Source organism: Tursiops truncatus, chromosome 13 (genome assembly GCF_011762595.2).
Source record: "Tursiops truncatus isolate mTurTru1 chromosome 13, mTurTru1.mat.Y, whole genome shotgun sequence".
NCBI classification, from domain to species: Eukaryota; Metazoa; Chordata; class Mammalia; order Artiodactyla; family Delphinidae; genus Tursiops; species Tursiops truncatus.
In genome coordinates, this window is record NC_047046.1 from 46,303,383 (window position 1) to 46,321,633 (window position 18,251).

General features: G+C 38.8%; 1 protein-coding gene across 8 annotated transcripts in view; it reads left to right on the plus strand.

The window, feature by feature from the left end:
• DSG2 (desmoglein 2) overlaps positions 1–17,970 on the plus strand; it is a 63,328-nt gene extending 45,358 nt beyond the window's left edge. For all 8 annotated transcript variants that reach the window (XM_019930446.3, XM_033837646.2, XM_019930448.3 and 5 more), the window contains 7 exons: positions 1,666–1,931; positions 4,684–4,826; positions 5,119–5,346; positions 10,287–10,514; positions 12,428–12,549; positions 13,074–13,409; positions 15,063–17,970. In XM_019930446.3, coding sequence (XP_019786005.2) covers positions 1,666–1,931; positions 4,684–4,826; positions 5,119–5,346; positions 10,287–10,514; positions 12,428–12,549; positions 13,074–13,409; positions 15,063–16,082 — 2,343 coding nt within the window. In that variant the 3' untranslated portion in view covers positions 16,083–17,970. The remainder of the gene's footprint in view (positions 1–1,665; positions 1,932–4,683; positions 4,827–5,118; positions 5,347–10,286; positions 10,515–12,427; positions 12,550–13,073; positions 13,410–15,062) is intronic.
• The last annotated feature ends 281 nt before the right edge of the window (positions 17,971–18,251 follow it).

The window sequence follows — 18,251 nt, forward strand, 5'->3', positions numbered from 1 at the left end:
AACAGTCTTGATATTTGCAAAACCATATAGGCTTATGAAACATCCTCATGTTTTACACTTAAAAAGGGTAAATTTCATTGTAGGTAAATCATACCTCAATAAAGCAGTCTAAAAAAGAAACAGGAGAAGAATAGATACTTTAAACTGTAGAAACAGAGATAGTAAATCATCCCATGAGAAAAAGCCTCAGCTGTGTTAACAAATAAGTTTAGTATCTTTAATGCTATTGAAGATAGCAAAAATGGGAGTGATAAAATATGCTAACAGTTGCAAAACTAGAGGTATATGCCCTCATACATTGCGCTTGATGCTGAAAAATTTTCCATTCTCTTTGGAGCACGATGGCTATTTATAACAAACACTATGAAACATTTTTTATGTCGCCAGTACCTAGCTCATTTTTTTTTTACCATTGTCTTGTTCTTCCATGGTCTTTGAATACTAATGTCATATGGCTGAAAGATTTTATTTCTCATCCGACATACATCATACCATCAAAATAAGTGTGTGAAGTGCAAGAGCAACTTAAAAAGACAATAACTTTCACAAGGATTCTACAGTCACAAAGAGTGTATTTTTCTGTAGTCAATTTGTGTTGTGTTAGTGTCCCAATGCCACAGTGACCCATATAATAAAGGGGGCAGAAGTTATATATCCAGAACTCTCTAGAGAGGAAAACGGATTTCATAATAAATCATCCAAAAACAAAAGTGAACATTGCAGTAATTCATGTAAATACATGTAATATATTTAATGATATACTGAAGAAACAGCAAAAATGGTCAGTCAGTACATCTAAATGGTCAGGACCACTAGAAATAAAAAGCAACAGGACCTACATAAACTTTGACTGGGTGCTTCTTCCCTCTGCAGCTCAACAGGGGAAAAATAATTTGTATAAAAACGTTCAGAGCAGTATTAACTGCAAATAGTCGAAATGCCTAATAACAGAATGGCTAAGTAAATTAAGTGTATCTAAATAGTAGAATACTATAGAAATGTTTTCAAAAAGAAAATGGACAAATTGGAACATAAAATATGCATAGAGTGATAAACTGATTATATCAAAGGTACTTAATAAATACCACAATTCACAAAGATCAAAGTATTTAGAGGAGGATTAATCTTTTATGGCATTAACGGCAAACCAGATATTAATAGACATTATGCTAAAAAGGAGGGGGTTAGATTCTCCGTTTAAACAAATTTGAAAATCCCTAGGCTTAACAAAGCTAAATAGTTGTTTTTTCTACAGGAGGTCTCAGTTTTATATGCCATGGGAGAGAGCTGGCAGTGCCTACTTATGTAGCCCTTTTCACCAGAACAAACCCCTGGAACACATTTTAAGGAATATTATATTGGATGTCCATTAACTTTTTTTTATTAAGAAAAAAAATCACTTCAGATTGCTAAAAATAAAAATGTATACGTTTTAAATGATTTTGACCTTAAATAAATTGGGGATGCTTCCTAAACATCCTTAACATTTATGAACATCAAAATTGACAGACTTTTTAATGGCATGGTACCAATATAAGAGTTGGACTACTCAGTACTGCTGTATTTTTCATGTTTTAAATTATTATAATCTGACACTAAAACCACACATGTGTGTTCTAGTTTTTGTCCCTTTTAAAAGCATTCCCTTTGATTTTGCCTTTCTAGGAAGTAGATTATGAAGAAATGAAGAATCTTGACGTCAACATTATTGTCACTAACAAAGCAGCTTTTCACAAATCAGTTAAGAATAAATATAAGCCTACACCCATTCCGATCAAAGTCAAAGTGAAAAATGTGAAAGAAGGCATTTATTTTAAAAGCAGCATAATCCAATTTCACACTAGCGAGAGTGTGGAAAAATCAAGCCAAAGCCAAATAATGGGAAAATTTCAAGCTTTTGATGGCGACACTGGACAAGTAGCCCGTGTAAAGTAAGAGATAGTTATGAATATTGTTTCATCATTTTAAATGACTTTGAATGCCTATTTTCAAAAATCGTAATGAAATTTTAACACTTCACTCCTTCGAACCCCGCCATTATAATCCCCCAAAGGTCTATAGATTAAATTTCCTAGAGTTGTACCTGTCACTGAGAGGCAAAGAGGAGTTTTCCCAGGATCCCTTTCCCTCCACCACCCGAGTATGAGGCAGAGGCTGGGTTGCTCACCTCAAAACAGTTCTGGGTAGAGAAGGCTAAAAAGCAACAAAGAGAAAGTTCAGAAAGACACTTTCTAAAATCTGTCTTAAAGGAGTATTAGAGATAAGAAAATAGCAAATAAAATTTACTGCAAAATCCACTTTATACAAGGTTGGTTAAGAGAAATAAAAATAGCTGCATAATATATTTTAATAATGGGGAATCCAGTTTCATTTGCTCATAAGCCTTGGAAATTGATCTTCATTTAAACCAGGCTATTTGAGCTAGGGATTGATGAAACTTTTGTAATGCTTGTCTTGGTCATGGTGACCTTTACTCAGAATATACTTATTGAGAACCTACTAAATGCCGCTCCTGTGCTGGAAGGTGCTGGATTGTGTCCACTCTGTAGCGACACCTAGGTTTGCAAGATCCATTCACATTTTCAAAGTGAATTTACATCTTAGATCTCAGAGCCATACCATCAAAAGATGACTCTCTACAGAGCTATTATTTATGAAGTTCTACCTAGCTGTAGTTATTTGGTTGAATTTAAGAATCCCCACCTGCCACCTGAGACACAACAGCTTCTATGTTTTCCTGCTGTCGGTGCCAGAGTTGTCGGTTGCTTCACTCTCCTTAGGCCTATGTCCCTGGGTGCCAGTACTCATGAAACATTGTATTTAGATGCGTGGCCAACCATAGCACGAATGAGAATATGGAGGAAGCTCTTCAACAATCTCTTTCGTTTTAGTGAATCTCCTTTTCATGGAATTCATCGGCCAATAGTAGCAAGTGACCTTTTTCCAAAATTACGTTAACGAACAGCTTCCATTGTGTTTTCTGCAATGTCTTGGGGACCCCTTTTTGCCCACCTTAACTTCAGGAACCAGTCTAGCTTCTCTCGACTTTTATAGTCTACTTTTTATTTCCATGGCTCTAACCTTAAGGAGGCAGTCCCCACCTAAATCCCCAGAATTGAGAATGAGTGTTCCTTATGATTCCTCACGCTGTCCCCTGAGAGGCTTAGATGCTCTAATTAATTATCCTCCAATAATATTGTGACTCTCTATTGAAACTTCTGTTTCCATCTAACTATTTAATTTTGGTTGCTGTTTTTAGTAAGAGTTATGACTGTATCAAAAGATCATATGTTCTTCCTTGAAAAATAATGAACCATGTTTCTTTACTCCTCAGAAGTATTTTATTTTTAGCATACACTTACAGAACTTTAGAATAAGAATGATCTGAAAGATTAACTCAAACCTACTATTTTACAGATAAGGAATGAGAGGCACAGCTAAGTGAAATAATTTTCCAGTATTCACCTAATCTAGAAATGTTGATAAGGACAGCAGAAGAATCACTCTCTTAACTTTGTCATAATTTACTCTTTTACTGATTATTCATATGCATCAGTTGTTATGGTATTTGACAGGACATGTGAGCTGCATCCTACTTTGAATGGTGTCTAGTTTTCACAGTAGAAAACAGAAAATCCCTTAAATGAGACCACACAAAACATTCCATTGTGAAATGTGATTCTTATTACTTTAACTTCGTCTTTGGTATAAGCATTATTTGGGAAAACATTGACAGCAGCTAAGTTCAAGCTTTAAAATTCCAGCCATGAAATTCAGAAATATTTGTGAAAATCCAAATGTATCATCATTTACTGGTATAAATATTAAAAGACAGGAAAGTTTAGTTCGAGTGTATATTAAATAGTCACTATAAACAAATATTGCCATATATTAGCCACTCATTTTTGTATGCCTAAACAGCCACTTAATAGAAAATAAATCATTAATATGATTGGTTGAATCAAATTCTCATATGTTTGGTTTGTATTTGGATACATTTTAAACTCGATGGTATTAAATTACATATATTTCTGAAAATGTACTATGAATGTTCTCCTTGCCTTCCCAAAGCTGTCTCTTTTTGCACTAATTCTCCTTTGCTTTGAAGGAATAAACCCAGAAATCACCTTATCAGCATTGTTTTCACTTTTAACCATTTCTAACTGAAAGAAGCCTATTGCTCTGAACAGTCAACAATATCCCAAAATTTAAAGTACTTCCATTTAAGGCAGTCATTGATTTTTTAAATTGATACTTTTAAATATTGATAATATGCCAATAAATAATAGAATGTAAAACTGCTTTTCTCCACGAGTTCTTGTTGGGTGACTAAGTTATCCTCCAAGGTTAACTCCAAATTTAAGGAAAACTAGATTGAAAGCTGTAAGGCAGACTGAAGAGCAACTCGTAAACCTCCCGGGTGAGTAGGCAAGGGCGTCGCCCTTGCACATATGTCTTGGGTATGTTACAGAAGTAAGGAAGGGTCCAAAGTAGGTGTGATACACAGTAAACAGAGGGGCTTTTAGGATAGTTTCAAGAAATTAAAAACCATTCCAAACTAATGCCTGTAATAAGAACATATATAAGAAAGCAGAAATTAAGCTTAAAAGAGTTGTAGATATTAGTTGTAGATGGTCTCAATTTATCCAGAGCTCAAAATTAACTTTGTCTGCTTTCTAACAGATATGCCAAATTTGAAGATATAGACAATTGGATCTCTGTGGATTCTGCCACCTCTGAAATTAGACTTGTAAAAATTCCTGATTATGAATCCAGATATGTCCAAAATGGTACATACACTGCAAAGATTTTGGCTGTGACAGAAGGTAAGTTATTAAATAGACATTTTTTCTTGGTTATATGCATTTAGATTTTATTTTCCAGCATCAGAGACCTTTGTTTTGATCTTGTAGGAATGCCAAATGGGTAAACCTTCACATTTCTACTTATTTAGTGGATTAAAAGATATTACTTGATCTGAATATGAAAACATATCTAAGATAGAAAGCATCCTAATTTGGTTACTACCTTCTCCTTACCAAATTGGCAAGAGAATTCAAACTATGTCCATATGAGCAGTATAACCAAAATATACATTATCTTTTTCTTATTTTTAAGAACATCCTAGAAAAACCATCACTGGCACTATTAGTATCACGGTTGAAGACATCAATGACAATTGTCCCACACTGGTCGACCCTGTGCAGACTGTCTGTGATGATGTGCAATACGTGAACGTGACCGCAGAGGACCTGGACGGACCCCAAAACAGCTGGCCTTTCAGTTTCTCTGTCATTGACAAACCAGCTGGAATGGCAGAAAGGTGGAAAATAGTAAGCCGAGAAAGTAAGCAAAACCACTGGACTATATGTTTAAACATGATAGAAATCTAAAATCCTTATAATACAGGCTTTTTTCTTGGCATGAATTACATTTCCAATACAACTGAGTTTATAAAATGAGGGTCTGAAACTCAGGCATAGTGTCTTTGATCTGCCTAATAATAAATACCCTATTTGGAGAGAGTGAAGGGAAATAGATATCTAATATCTTTAAAGTATTTGGCTACAAATAGGCAAAAAGGAACTATTTTACAAACTCATCTTTTTCCCATGTCCCCTGCACTGGGTATTCTCCAAATCGCTCTTGAAGTAGTTGTCTCGTAAGCTGAGGAATACGTTGCCTCTCTAAGCACAGCAATCAGAGTAGGTGCCTTCTAAAAATCGTGATGTATGGTAACGATGATTCCATTAAAAATAACTCTTACGGAACATATACCATGTGCCAGGCACTCTGCTATCCCTTCATATGCATTATCATGTTTACTTCTTACCCCATAACCTTATTCCCTGATTACAGCTGAGGAAACTTTGGCTTAACTAGAGTTAGAGAGCTCGTTTGAAGTCACAAAGCTGGTAAGTGATGGACAAAACATGGAAAGGAGTCTGTCTGTCCCCTTGCCCCCCATGCCCGAAGGACATGTGCATAAATCCGTATCTTGGGACATATTCCCTTATTGACGTGCTCTATTGGCTTCCTTCAAGGTGGTTTCAAATGTAGAAAAATCTATCCAGAAGACTCTTTTTGTTTTAAACAGGTAGTGCTCGTTTCAGAAAAGTTTTAAATGTAATACCCCAATTTTTCTTAACTTTTAAGTTTATTGTTTTCTTAGGCTTAGCAAATTTTACAGTCATTTTAAGAGGCTTTGAATCATGTTTGGCCCAATTTACAAACTAAACACCTTTAACATTTCAATATATTTATAAATTTAGTATATTTGGCTTCCTTTTTATGTATTTCAATGATCTGAATTAACAAATAAAACTTTCTTGTGATTCCTATACTCTAAAATACCAGTAAATTTAACTTATAAATACATCAAACCTGACATCCTCTTCAGTGGTCCAATACTGAACAAACCAGTGATATTTCAACCTAAAACCATAAATCTAAATTAGTAACATAATTACACATTTTGAACTGGAGTTACATAGCTGTCACGTTAATAGGGCTAATTGTCCTTAAAATATTACAAGTGTATAAATATAATAACAAATGCAAATAATTTCTTTACAATGCAAAAATATTAAAACTAAATCTTTAGTTTGTTTAAATATTCCTATACTTAATTCCGAATCTTCTTAGGGTTTATGTACTCACTTGCAAAAGATAGTTATGTTGTTGGTTAACTCAAGTGGTCTCCCCAGTAAGGGGTGACAATCACCATCTTGATTCATTGAGGTTACTTAAGATCAAGTTTTCAACTAGCATGAGCCCTGGGATGCAGACATCCAGATGATTCTTCTTATGGTAATTAAGTCACAGGCCTCAAGACTCACGTCGGGGTTGGTCCCCTGACCCACATTATCTCATTCTGTACTCACAGAAGTCTGGGACTCCCACCTAGGCTGACTGCTTGATTGGAGTTTGCCTTTCTTTGACTAAGATAGTAAATGTGTTTTGCATTGAACTTGTTGGGATTCCAAGACTTACTTATTTTTATCTAAGAAACGTGATGTTTAGGAAATGCCAGGCACTGGTCTAAGCACTTTACTAATATTAACAACCCTAGAAGTTTGGCATTACCGTCATCAACATTTTACAGATGAGGAAACAAAGGTGCAGAAAGTTTAACATTCTCAAAGTTACAGCTAGTTGAAGAGCTGGAATTAGTATTTGAACCCAAGCACTCTAGCTGTGGAGTCTCTACTCACTACCTTTATGCTCTGTTGCCTTTCCAGATACACAGTGGATTTTCTGTCTAAAGATAAAGATGTTTGAATTTGATAGGCTCTTGAATTTTTTCCTAGCCTTAGAAACATAAAACTCTTTAGGATACACATACATGTTAGAGTGTTATAACAGGAAGTCACTGAGCTTATACTGTATACATCTAGACAATTGAGAGAGATAGGGTTCTGTAACCCAGGCTTTTTTCTCCTTGGCTGTATAATGAGATGATTGACCAACTATCATGATAATAAATAGCTCCTAACTATTTTATTTATTTGGGAAATATTTTAAGTACAGAAAATTACAGAGACTAATAAGGCAGATACCTTTGTACCTCCCACCTAGAATTGAAAGAATATTAACAATTTGTCGTATTTGAATCAGGCCTTTTTTTTTTAACGATCACTGACAAAGTAGAAGTCCCCTTTGGGCCTTTCCTCCCCTTTCCATCTTTCCACTCAGAGCCAATCATGAATTTAGTTATATTCTTCCAGGCCATGTTTTCCTATATTTCTTTTAATAAGCTCATATTCCTTAAATGAATGACTAGATGCTTTCCTCACTTCTCCAGAGCTTTGGGGATGATTTAATAAGTATATTTCTAGCTTTGGAGATCAAATTCCATAAAATATGGACCTTAAAATGAGAAGAGGATGTCTCTTACTTCCAAAAAAAAGTAAATAAAACAAAAAAACCTCCCAAACACCTCATTTTTTATCTTTGTATTCATCCATCTTTGCCTTGCAAGTGAATTATTTTTTAATAGATGTTATACATATATCAGAAAAAGTTTTAAACTATTCTAACTGATCATTATTTTTACTCATGGGAAAACTGGTTATTATTTTTATTCATGTTGAAAGAAAATTTCTTAAATAATCATCAGTCAGATTTTTAAAAAAATAAGATAAAAGGTCATTTGCACAACACTTTCTGTGTAATACTCTTGCCAAAAACGTGTAGCCTGAATCCAATCATGAGGAAACAGTCAGACAAATTCAAACTGTGGAAAATCCTTTAAAATAAGTGGACTTCAAAAAGGTCAAAGTCCTGAAAGGCCAAAAGAAAGTTAGGACTGTTATAGATTATTAATAGAGACTAAGGTGACAGCTAAATGCAGGGCATAATCTTTGATTGGATCCAGGATCATAAAAAAAAACAAAAAACAAAAGCCAGAGAGAGTAAGAGCAAGAACTGTAAAGGGCATTTTTACAACAGTTGAAAAGTTTGACTATGGATTATATATTAAATATATTATTATATCAAGAATGAATTTCCTGAGAGGGTTAATATCCTTTGGTCTTAGAAGATTTATGCTGAAGAACGTCATGAGATCTGCAACTTACCTTGAAATAGTTCAGGGGGAAATAAGTGTGCATGTAGAGAGAAAGTATTGTTGTAAAATGTAAACAATTTATGAAGGGTTTATCAATATTCATTGTAATAGTCTTTCAGGTTTTCATATATACCGTGAAATTTGAAAAATTTCAAATACACAGTGTTGGGAACAAAATGGGTGGGACTGGATGAAACAAGATTGGCCCATTGTTGAAAATTATTAAAGCTGGAGATGGGTACCATGGGAGTTAATTATGCTCTTTCCTGGATTACGTCTGTTTGAAAATTGCCTTAATAAAGTTCTTTTTTTTTTTTTGCGGTACGCGGGCCTCTCACTGTTGTGGCCTCTCCCGTTGCGGAGCACAGGCTCCGGACGCGCAGGCCCAGCGGCCGTGGCTCATGGGCCCAGCCACTTCGCGGCATGTGGGATCCTCCTGGACCGGGGCACGAACCCGCGTCCCCTGCATCGGCAGGCGGACTCCCAACCACTGCGCCACCAGGGAAGCCCCAATAAAGTTCTTTTAAGAAACAGTAAAATATAGGGACTTCCCTGTTGGCCCAGTGGGTAAGACTCCGCACTCCCAATGCAGGGGGCCAGGGTTCAATCCCTAGCCCCGGAACTAGATCCCACATGCCGCAACTAAGAGCCCGCATGCTGCAACAAAATCCTGGTGCTGCAGCTAAGACCCAGCACAGCCAAAATAAATAAATAAATACATATTAAAAAAAAGAAATAGTAAAATAAAGGTCATTCGATGGAAATGTCATTTAACTCTCCACTTGTCTGTCACTGTATCCCAGTAATGGAAGAGTTCCTAACATCTGGTAAACCACACACATTTGTTAACATTAGTCATCATAAAAGGATGGTATGTCCAGATCTGATCCTTTGCTATTCACCTGCATATGTGGACTAATTTCATCAAGCACACAGTGAATTCAATAGAGAAGTTATGAAATAATAAAGCTTCTAACTGGAGCTAACAATTTTAGCTATTAAAGAATGTTTCTGTAGACTCACAGATGTAGAGAACAAACTAGTGGTTACCACTGGGGAGAGGGAAGTGGGGAGGAACAAGATAGGGGTAGGGGATTAAGAGGTACAATCTACTATGTTAAAATAAATAAGCTACAAGGATATATTGTACACCCCAGGGAATATAGCCAATATTTTATAATAACTATAAATGGAGTATAACCTTTAAAACTTGTGAATCCCTGTGTTGTACACCTAAAACTTATATAATATAATCAACTATACCTCAATAAATTTTTTAAATTTATTTATTTTTGGCTGTGTGGGGTCTTCGTTGCTGTGCACGGGCTTTCTCTAGTTGTGGTGAGCGGGTCTACTCTTCGTTGCAGTGCGCAGGCTTCTCATCGCGGTGGCTTCTCTTGTTTCGGAGCACGGGCTCTAGGCACGCTGGCTTCAGTAGTGGTGGCAAGAGGGCTCATTAGTTATGGCTCATGGGCTCTAGAGTGCAGGCTCAGTAGTTGTGGCACACAGGCTTAGTTGCTCCGCGGCGTGTGGGATCCTCCCAGACCAGGGCTCAAACCCATGTCCCCTGCACTGGCAGGCAGACTCTTAACCCACTGTGCCACTAGGGAAGCCCCTATATCTCAATAAATCTTAAAAAAGAATGTTTCTGTAATGTAATCTTGCCCTTCCTTGGTAATCACTCATTTTTATTTCCTTTTTTATCTTGTCCTTGCAGGTACCAGCATGCTACTGCAACAAAAGGAACGAACGCTTGGGAGGAGTGACATTCACTTGCTGATTGCAGATAGTAAAGGCTTCAGTTGCCCTGAAAAGCAAGTCCTTAAACTCACCGTCTGCAAGTGTGTGGAAGGCGGTGGCTGTGTAGAAATGTGGATTGACTCCTACGTTGGCCTCGGACCTGCAGCAATCGCGCTTATAATGTTTGCCCTTCTGCTCTTGCTACGTAAGTATTTTAAAAGCTACATTTTAGCTCTTTTAGTAATGTTAGTATTTTAAAAGCTACACTTTAGCTCTTTTAGTAATGTTAGTACCTTTTTAGGGTTTTTTTTTTTTTTTAGTATTTTGTTACTACGGTAGTCATTGATTTCTTTTGTTTTTCTATAATCACACACACTAGAATGCTATTGAGGGTGAGTAGGGAAGCAAGGATTGATCATTGATAAATTCACCAAAAGTTATTGAAGTGCTCTTCCGAATTTTGTTTTATAAGAATGTATCATCTCCTGATTTAAATAACCAAGGTTATTGATTGTACATGCTCTTCAACACCCTTTTAACCTGAACCTTTTTGGTGTCTCCATTTTGATAAGCTCTACGTGAGGGAGGGATGTCGTCTGCTCTTCCATACCCAGTGCTGCGAACAGCACCTTGTGCATAGAAAGCTGTCAGAAAAGATTTGTTGCATGCGTTTAGATTATGGTTACAAGGTTATTTTACAAACTCATCTTTTTCCCATCGATCCTTGCTTTTCACATTCATCTTGTCAGAGCTCCACCTCCCCAGACCCTCTGCTTGGCTTGCCTCTTCACCTGCCCCAACAGGAGCCAGACCCCCTGAGCACTTGTATGTTTCCCAACAGTGACAACCAGCCCTCCCCTCCCTGCATGCCCCCCAACGACCTTGGGTTTCCTTTCACTGAAGAACAGAAGACTACAGCCTGGGGTCGTGTGGAACCAGTCCACTTGACCCCTGCTCATGGGCAGAGAAACGCCTCCAGGGCAGCCTCAGTTATTACAGTGTCAGAAGACGAGCTTGTCAAAGCCATTAGTAGATGTTCAATTAAATGCACAGTACTCAACAGTTTATAGTGCACTTTTATACCATCATCTCCATTCAATGGGTAAAAATACAGACATGATGATAAATGACTTGTCTCAGCTTACCAAGTTTATAGGTAGGTAGGACTACATCTTTTACCTGGAGATTCCTTGCATTGCCTTCTCATCTCAGATTTCCCAGCACCTAACATGGTGCCTCGCACATGGCAGACACTTGATAAACATCTGTTGAATTACCCCTGGCTGATTTCAGTCTTTTCATTACGCATAGTAACTATAGGGACTATTATATAAAAAGGAGCCTAGGGAGTAGTCAGCTCTTCCTTGGAAGCTGCCACATGGGAGCGTCAATAAAAGCTAATTTGGGGTGGGCTGCTTGCAGATATGGTTAATTCTTTACTCTGTTGATTAAGGGGCCAGCATTGGCCTTTACTTCATCCTGGAGGTAGAATAAAATTGAAGGAGGGAGCTCTGAAATTTTATTAACTTCTAGATAAAATGTTATATATATTCTAAGGGTTTTTAATGTGGAATCACTTTAGAAAATAGTACTTAGGTAATTCAAAGGTTAACTGGAACCTCAGTGAGTCATGCCTTCTGCCAAATTCTACTCTAGGGTAAAGTGGTGAAGTATTACAGAAGTTCTAATGTTCTAGAATATTTGAATATATTAAAGCTTTTCTACCCTTAGGGACTTCTGATTTCTTTTTTAACACATATATATATTTTAGATGGTGAATTTTCTCATATTAAAAATTAAAGTGGTTTAAAAAAACACAAAAATTTCAGCCTTTAAGTTGGTTTTGATGATTTGGATAGTATCGAATCCAGTCTCGGTATTCCACTTGTTGACCACAGTCTTTGTGATGACCAAGAACTCTGAATCCATGACTCCCTCATCCTGCCTTTAGGCTTTGGTATAACTCACCCAAAACAGGCTTGGTGACGTTAGATCAGGGGAAGAACAGAAAAATAGGGCTGTAAATAAGTGAAGACTGAACTCAGGAAGTGATAACGCAAATTCCAAAATTATGCAACATAAATTTGAAAATCTGTACTCAATTTTGTTTCTGTCCAGTTGTACCACTTCTACTGCTGAAGTGCCGTTGTGGGAAGGGTGCCAAAGGCTTTACCCCCATCCCTGGTACCATAGAGATGCTGCATCCTTGGAACAACGAAGGGGCACCACCTGAAGACAAGGTCAGATAATCAGATGTCAACAGAACACGTCTTCTTTTCTGCTTTAAAGGGGCCTTGGGAAGTGTTTCTAACACCTGAGGTCATGAGAGAGTAAAGTGGTTACTACAGATTTCATTCGCATGCCTTCGTTAAACACAGGGCTCGAATAACAACTTACTTTGCATTTGTTGCCAGGACAGAGCTGAGGTGGTTTTGCTCTACCCTGACAGGTCCTAAGTTACAGAGAATGTAGAAGAAGCATCAGGCAGTGACACCGAGAATGTAGAACAAAGGTTAAAGAGAGGAAGCGTGTGTAGGGATTTAGGTAGAAATGTTTGTCCCGGTATTAAATGGCTGCCTTCCACAGCCAGCTGCTTCTACATTTCCATTCCACGCGATGCATAGGGCCGGCAGAAGTCATTCAAGCACAGTTTTCCTAATTTGCCTCTGCGGAAATATCTTATTCCCTGCATACGCTCACTTAGCTCAGGTCCTTCTACCAACCGTACTGACCGTCCGTGACTCGGCTGTATTTGCTCTCACAGGCAGTGCTGCCTCTTCTAGAGGCAGACCACAGAGACTGTGCAGCTGTAGGCGGCGGAGCAGGGGCTGTGACCACCAAGGGTGCTACCGTGAAAGGAAGCAGCTCCGCTTCCTTTATCAAAGGGCAGCATGAGATGTCCGAGGTGGACGGCCGATGGGAGGAATACAGGAGCTTCGTCTCAGGGGGGGCCACCCAGGTTACAGGGACAGCAGGAGCCTTGATGACCACGGAAACCCTTAGGACCACGAGAGCCACGGTGGCTTCTAGAGAAGTGGCCGGAGCTCGAGCAGCTGCGGTGGCAGTGAATGAGGAATTCTTAAGAAGTTATTTCACTGAAGTAAGTGGTGTTTTTTATGTATTGGCGGGGAAAGGGGGGCGGACATTTCTATGCGAATGTGATGTTATTAGGGTAATCATTTTCTTGGATCTAAATGGGACATCGTTCCTTTCATTAAGAGAATGCTTACAGGCAATGAGAAGGGAGAGGTGTGACCCACTGGGCCAGTCAGTCAGCTCAATTATGTGGTGACAACAAATGACCCCACGATCTTGCTTCTCGCCAGGGCATATTTCCCACATTCGTGCTTTTGCCCCTCGATGCAGCTCTGCTCTGCCCCATGTGGTCCACATTCCAAGATGTGTGCTGAGAGCACAGCTTGTGCCCAGGAAGCTGGCGTCCTTGGGGCGCAGGGAACAGAGCAATGCCAAACCTGGTAATGACCCCCAAAGCCACTGCCTTTTCCCACTCACGTTTCATTGGCCAAAGCGAGTCACATGACCAGGCTGATGTCAGTGGGTCAGAAAGTGCTGTCCCCCTGCAGGAGCAGACTTGCTAGGGATGCGCCGGGTAGGGTGGGAGGGGAGAGACTATGTGACCTAAAAAACACAATCCGTTATGTCCCTTTAAGTGTTTTCTTTTGAAGGCAAGTACTTGGTTCACTATTGAGGTGGTTCATAAAAAATTAGAAGGAAAGTTTCAGGAAAGATGATGGGATGCAGTCAGAAGCTCATGCCTGGGATTAGAAATTAGAAGCTTCTCTTGAGAACAGGGTCATGCCTGGGAATGGGATGGGCAGAGTCAGATTGCTAGGGGCCTGAAGGACCCTTGAGAGGAGTGAGGGGATGGGCTTCCACAGAGGCCAGTTTATTTCTGTCCCCTCCCATCTGCATGGCTGCAAATTACCTGAGTGCTTTCCCACTTTCTGCTCCCTCCCATTCTCCCTTCTTTCATACCATCTGCCCGCCCCCAAGTAGACGGGGAAATGGTGATTTGGTCAGTGTCAAGGAAGAGCACTTCTCATCCATTTCCCATCTCACTGCTGGGCTCCACTCTGGTGTCCTGTTTTATTTCAGTATCTTTTTCCCTCTCTGCTCTAATCCTGCGTGAACCAGTCTTGATTATGTATGTGTGCTCAGCTTTTAATTTGGAAATCATTTCAAACTCATCAGAAATTTTGCAAGAATAATAGGAAGTTTGAACTCCTATATAGTCTTCACCCAGATTACCCAAATATTAACATTTTGCCACATTTGCTTTTTGCCTTTTCTCCCTCCCTCCCTCCGTCTCTCTGTCACTCTTTCTCTCTCACACAGACACACCCACACATGCACACGCACATCCTCTTACATTACCACAGTACAGAGATTGAACAGTGACACATTGCATATTTCAGTTTAGCCAGTTATCCCCAAAATGTCTTTTATAGCCACTGTTTTTCCCGTCTAGGGCCCTGCTTTCCATTTAGTTGTCATGACACTTCTGTCTCCTTTAACCTGAAACAATGCCCTCTGCCTTTCTCATCTTTCATGATATGAATATTTTTTAAGAATACAGGCCAGTCCTGTTGTAGGATGTCCTTCAATTTGTGCTTCTCTGGTGTTTCTTGTCTAACTACAAGACAGAGGTTAAACATTTTGAGCAGGGATCTAGAGGCTTGTTCTTAAAGGAAGTGCATCACTCATTGTATGCCTGTTCTTCTTTCCGTTTTAGAAAGCTGCCTCTTATGCCGAGGAAGATGACATTCACACAGCCAAAGACTGCCTTCTGGTTTACTCTCAGGAAGAAACTGACTCTCTCCAGGGTTCCATTGGCTGTTGCAGTTTTATTGAAGGAGAGCTAGATGACGGCTTCTTAGATGACTTAGGATGGAAATTCAAGACACTCGCTGAAGTTTGCTGGGGTCAAAAAATAGAGATGGATATGGAAATCGAGCAGAGGCCAAAACCTATGAGAGAAACAGACGTGAAGGCAGCTTCACATTCATTCTATGAGCAAACCAGGGTTAATTCCGAGTATACTTATCCCTCCGGTAGCAGCTTTCAAGTTCCAAAACCTTTGCATGAAGCAAACACAGAGAAAGTCACTCAGGAAATAGTCAGTGAAAAATCTGTGTCTTCTAGGCAGGCTCAAAAGGTAGCTGCACCACTTTCAGATCCATTGGCTTCTGGTAACGTGATAGTGACAGAAACTTCCTATACCACGGGCTCCACAGTGCCACTGAGCACTGTGGTCCTGGACCCCAGACAGTCCGAAGGCCTGATGGTGACAGAGCGGGTCTATGCCCCGGCGTCCCTCTTGGGAGAGCAGCAGTACGCTAGCGAGGGTGGCATCATGGTTACCGAGAGAGTCATCCAGCCTCACGGGGGCTCACCTGGCCCCCTGGAGGGCACCCTGCATCTGCCCGACGCACACTATGTTATGGTGCGGGAAAGAGAGCGCTTCCTCACCCCCAGCTCCCGTGTGCAGCCCCCTCTGGCCGCGCACAGTGTAGCCGTAGGACAGAACGTGACAGTGATGGAAAGAGTGCTAACACCAGCTTCCACTCTGCAATCTAATTACCAGATTCCTTCTGAAACCTCTGTAATGGCCAAAAAGACTGTGGTTTCTGGAGCTGGAGTCCCGGGCCCTCCGCCAGACTCAGGCTTCAAGGAGTCTAGTCATTCTAATTATACAATAACCACATCTTCCACCAGGGTCTCCAAGCCTAGCACAGTCCAGCAGTTCTCCTAACCAGACACTGCCCCAGAGTTTAGCTAGCAGTGACTCATTTCATGTTTTCAAAGGACCTGGCTTTTCATGAGCCTTACAGATGTAAGAGGCACATATACCTCGGGCTTCAAATTTTTCTCAGTCACTAATATGCAGAGAACCTCACTGTCTCAGCTTCTAGGAGTGCAATTCAGAAATGCCCCAGGACTTACTGAGGGGGCATAATGATGATGCTGTGACTTAGGTGCCTTTGAGCGACTTATGGCCAAACAATACTCACAAAGCAAGTTAAATAGAGAATAAATCTGGCTTCTAAGAATTTTATCAAATTAACAAAGTGTCCAGTTCATGAGCCATCCGACAGAGCCCCCCATGAAACTGAGTGGGCCTCTTTGCCTACCATGTTAACATTTAACATTGCTGTTCTATATTCCATACGTTCCTGCACCTAGCAGATTATCAACAACTTATTTATCCAAAGATACACGCACAGTTTGAGTGACCCGTTTTGCTTGTTTGATTTCCTTAAAACTAGAGGCCCTTCAATCCACGTAAGGTTAATTGAATTTTGGAACACTGACATGGTAAGAACACACATTGTGTGTTTCTGTGCACATAACTGTGTGTGTGTGTGTGTGTGCGTGTGATTCTGTGTGTGTGCATGTGTTGTATGACCTCAAAAATAGCATTATACCTTCCCTTTGTCACTCAATAATCATGAAAATATTAAATACTTCAAAAATATTAAATACTTCAAATTCACTCAATAATCATGAAAATATTAAATACTTTTCATAATCATGAAAATATTAAATACTTCAAATTCAGAATAATTCAGGGCAAAATTCATAAATATAAAATCACTTTATTTTTATAGGAATAATATACTATTAAAAAACTCAGGATACATTATCTTCTAATTTAGTACGTCTAAATTAACTATATACATGGTGGTAAGAATCCTTTTCACTGCTATAAATCCTCAGTGCCTACCATGGGTGCCAAATCAATATTTGTAGAATTAAACTGAATTTTAGAAGCTACTCTCTTTTATCTATACTTGCAAAAAATACTGAAAGACCCTATAATTTCTATAATTATGAGTTTGAAATTATGATTTATTCCATATCTCAAAGTCCTTGACTAGCTGGTCATGGCTTACTACATGGAATATTAAATATTGTGTAGCTGACCTGAATTTGTACATCTTGCCTTTCTTTCTGAAAAGTGTTTTGGGTGTTTTGGCCAAATAAATAGAGTATTTTTATTGCTCCCTGAAGAAATGATCCATTTCAGATTTCAAAGTATAAGTGCATATCAGTAATCAATTATATAAATATCCTCCACAACAAAATAATTTCCATAAATTTCAAAGGCTATGATTTCATGAATTTTTAATATATTTACTAGGAAAATGAATCTCTAAAAATTCATTTTGTGGCACACTTTTAAAAATGTGTTATGCAAAAGGTTTATACTTTTTTACTCCCACTGACGTGTATGAATAAAAGGCAAATATTTTTAGACACCATAAGCCTGTGGCCAAAATGAAGGTCACTGTTCCATGCTATAAATTTTTTATTCTCTACGTACTAATTGTTTTTGCTTTTCTTTCATTATAGACTTAGTAGTTATTTTTTGCCAAGTCTGCAACAAGAATATCACTACTGTGTGAAAATGTGAATGTGACCTATGTACTCCAGACAAAACTTGGTCTTAAATTTCCTCCTCAGACAGGCTTAAAAAACCTAACATGTCTCCTATATATAAAGTCACCACATTTCCTAAATGATTTTCTTTGTTCCTGAAAGGGTGATTGTATTAGTTTTTACATTTGTCCTATGGAAGAAACGTTGTAATTGTATGTGTATCATCAAAATATTTAAATAAAAAGGCGACCTTCTCTGCAGCCTCTTGCCCATATCTTCTTATTGCCCCCATCTTCTTACTGCCCATATCTTCTTTTTTTTTCCCTTGTTAAATAAGGTCTATTTTTTTTTGAATTTTATTTTATTTATTTTTTTATACAGCAGGTTCTTATTAGTCATCAATTTTATACACATCAGTGTACACATGTCAATCCCAAACTCCCAGTTCATCCCACCACCACCACCCCACGCTGCTTTCCCTCCTTAGTGTCCATACGTTTGTTCTCTACATTGGTGTCTCAATTTCTGCCCTGCAAACCGG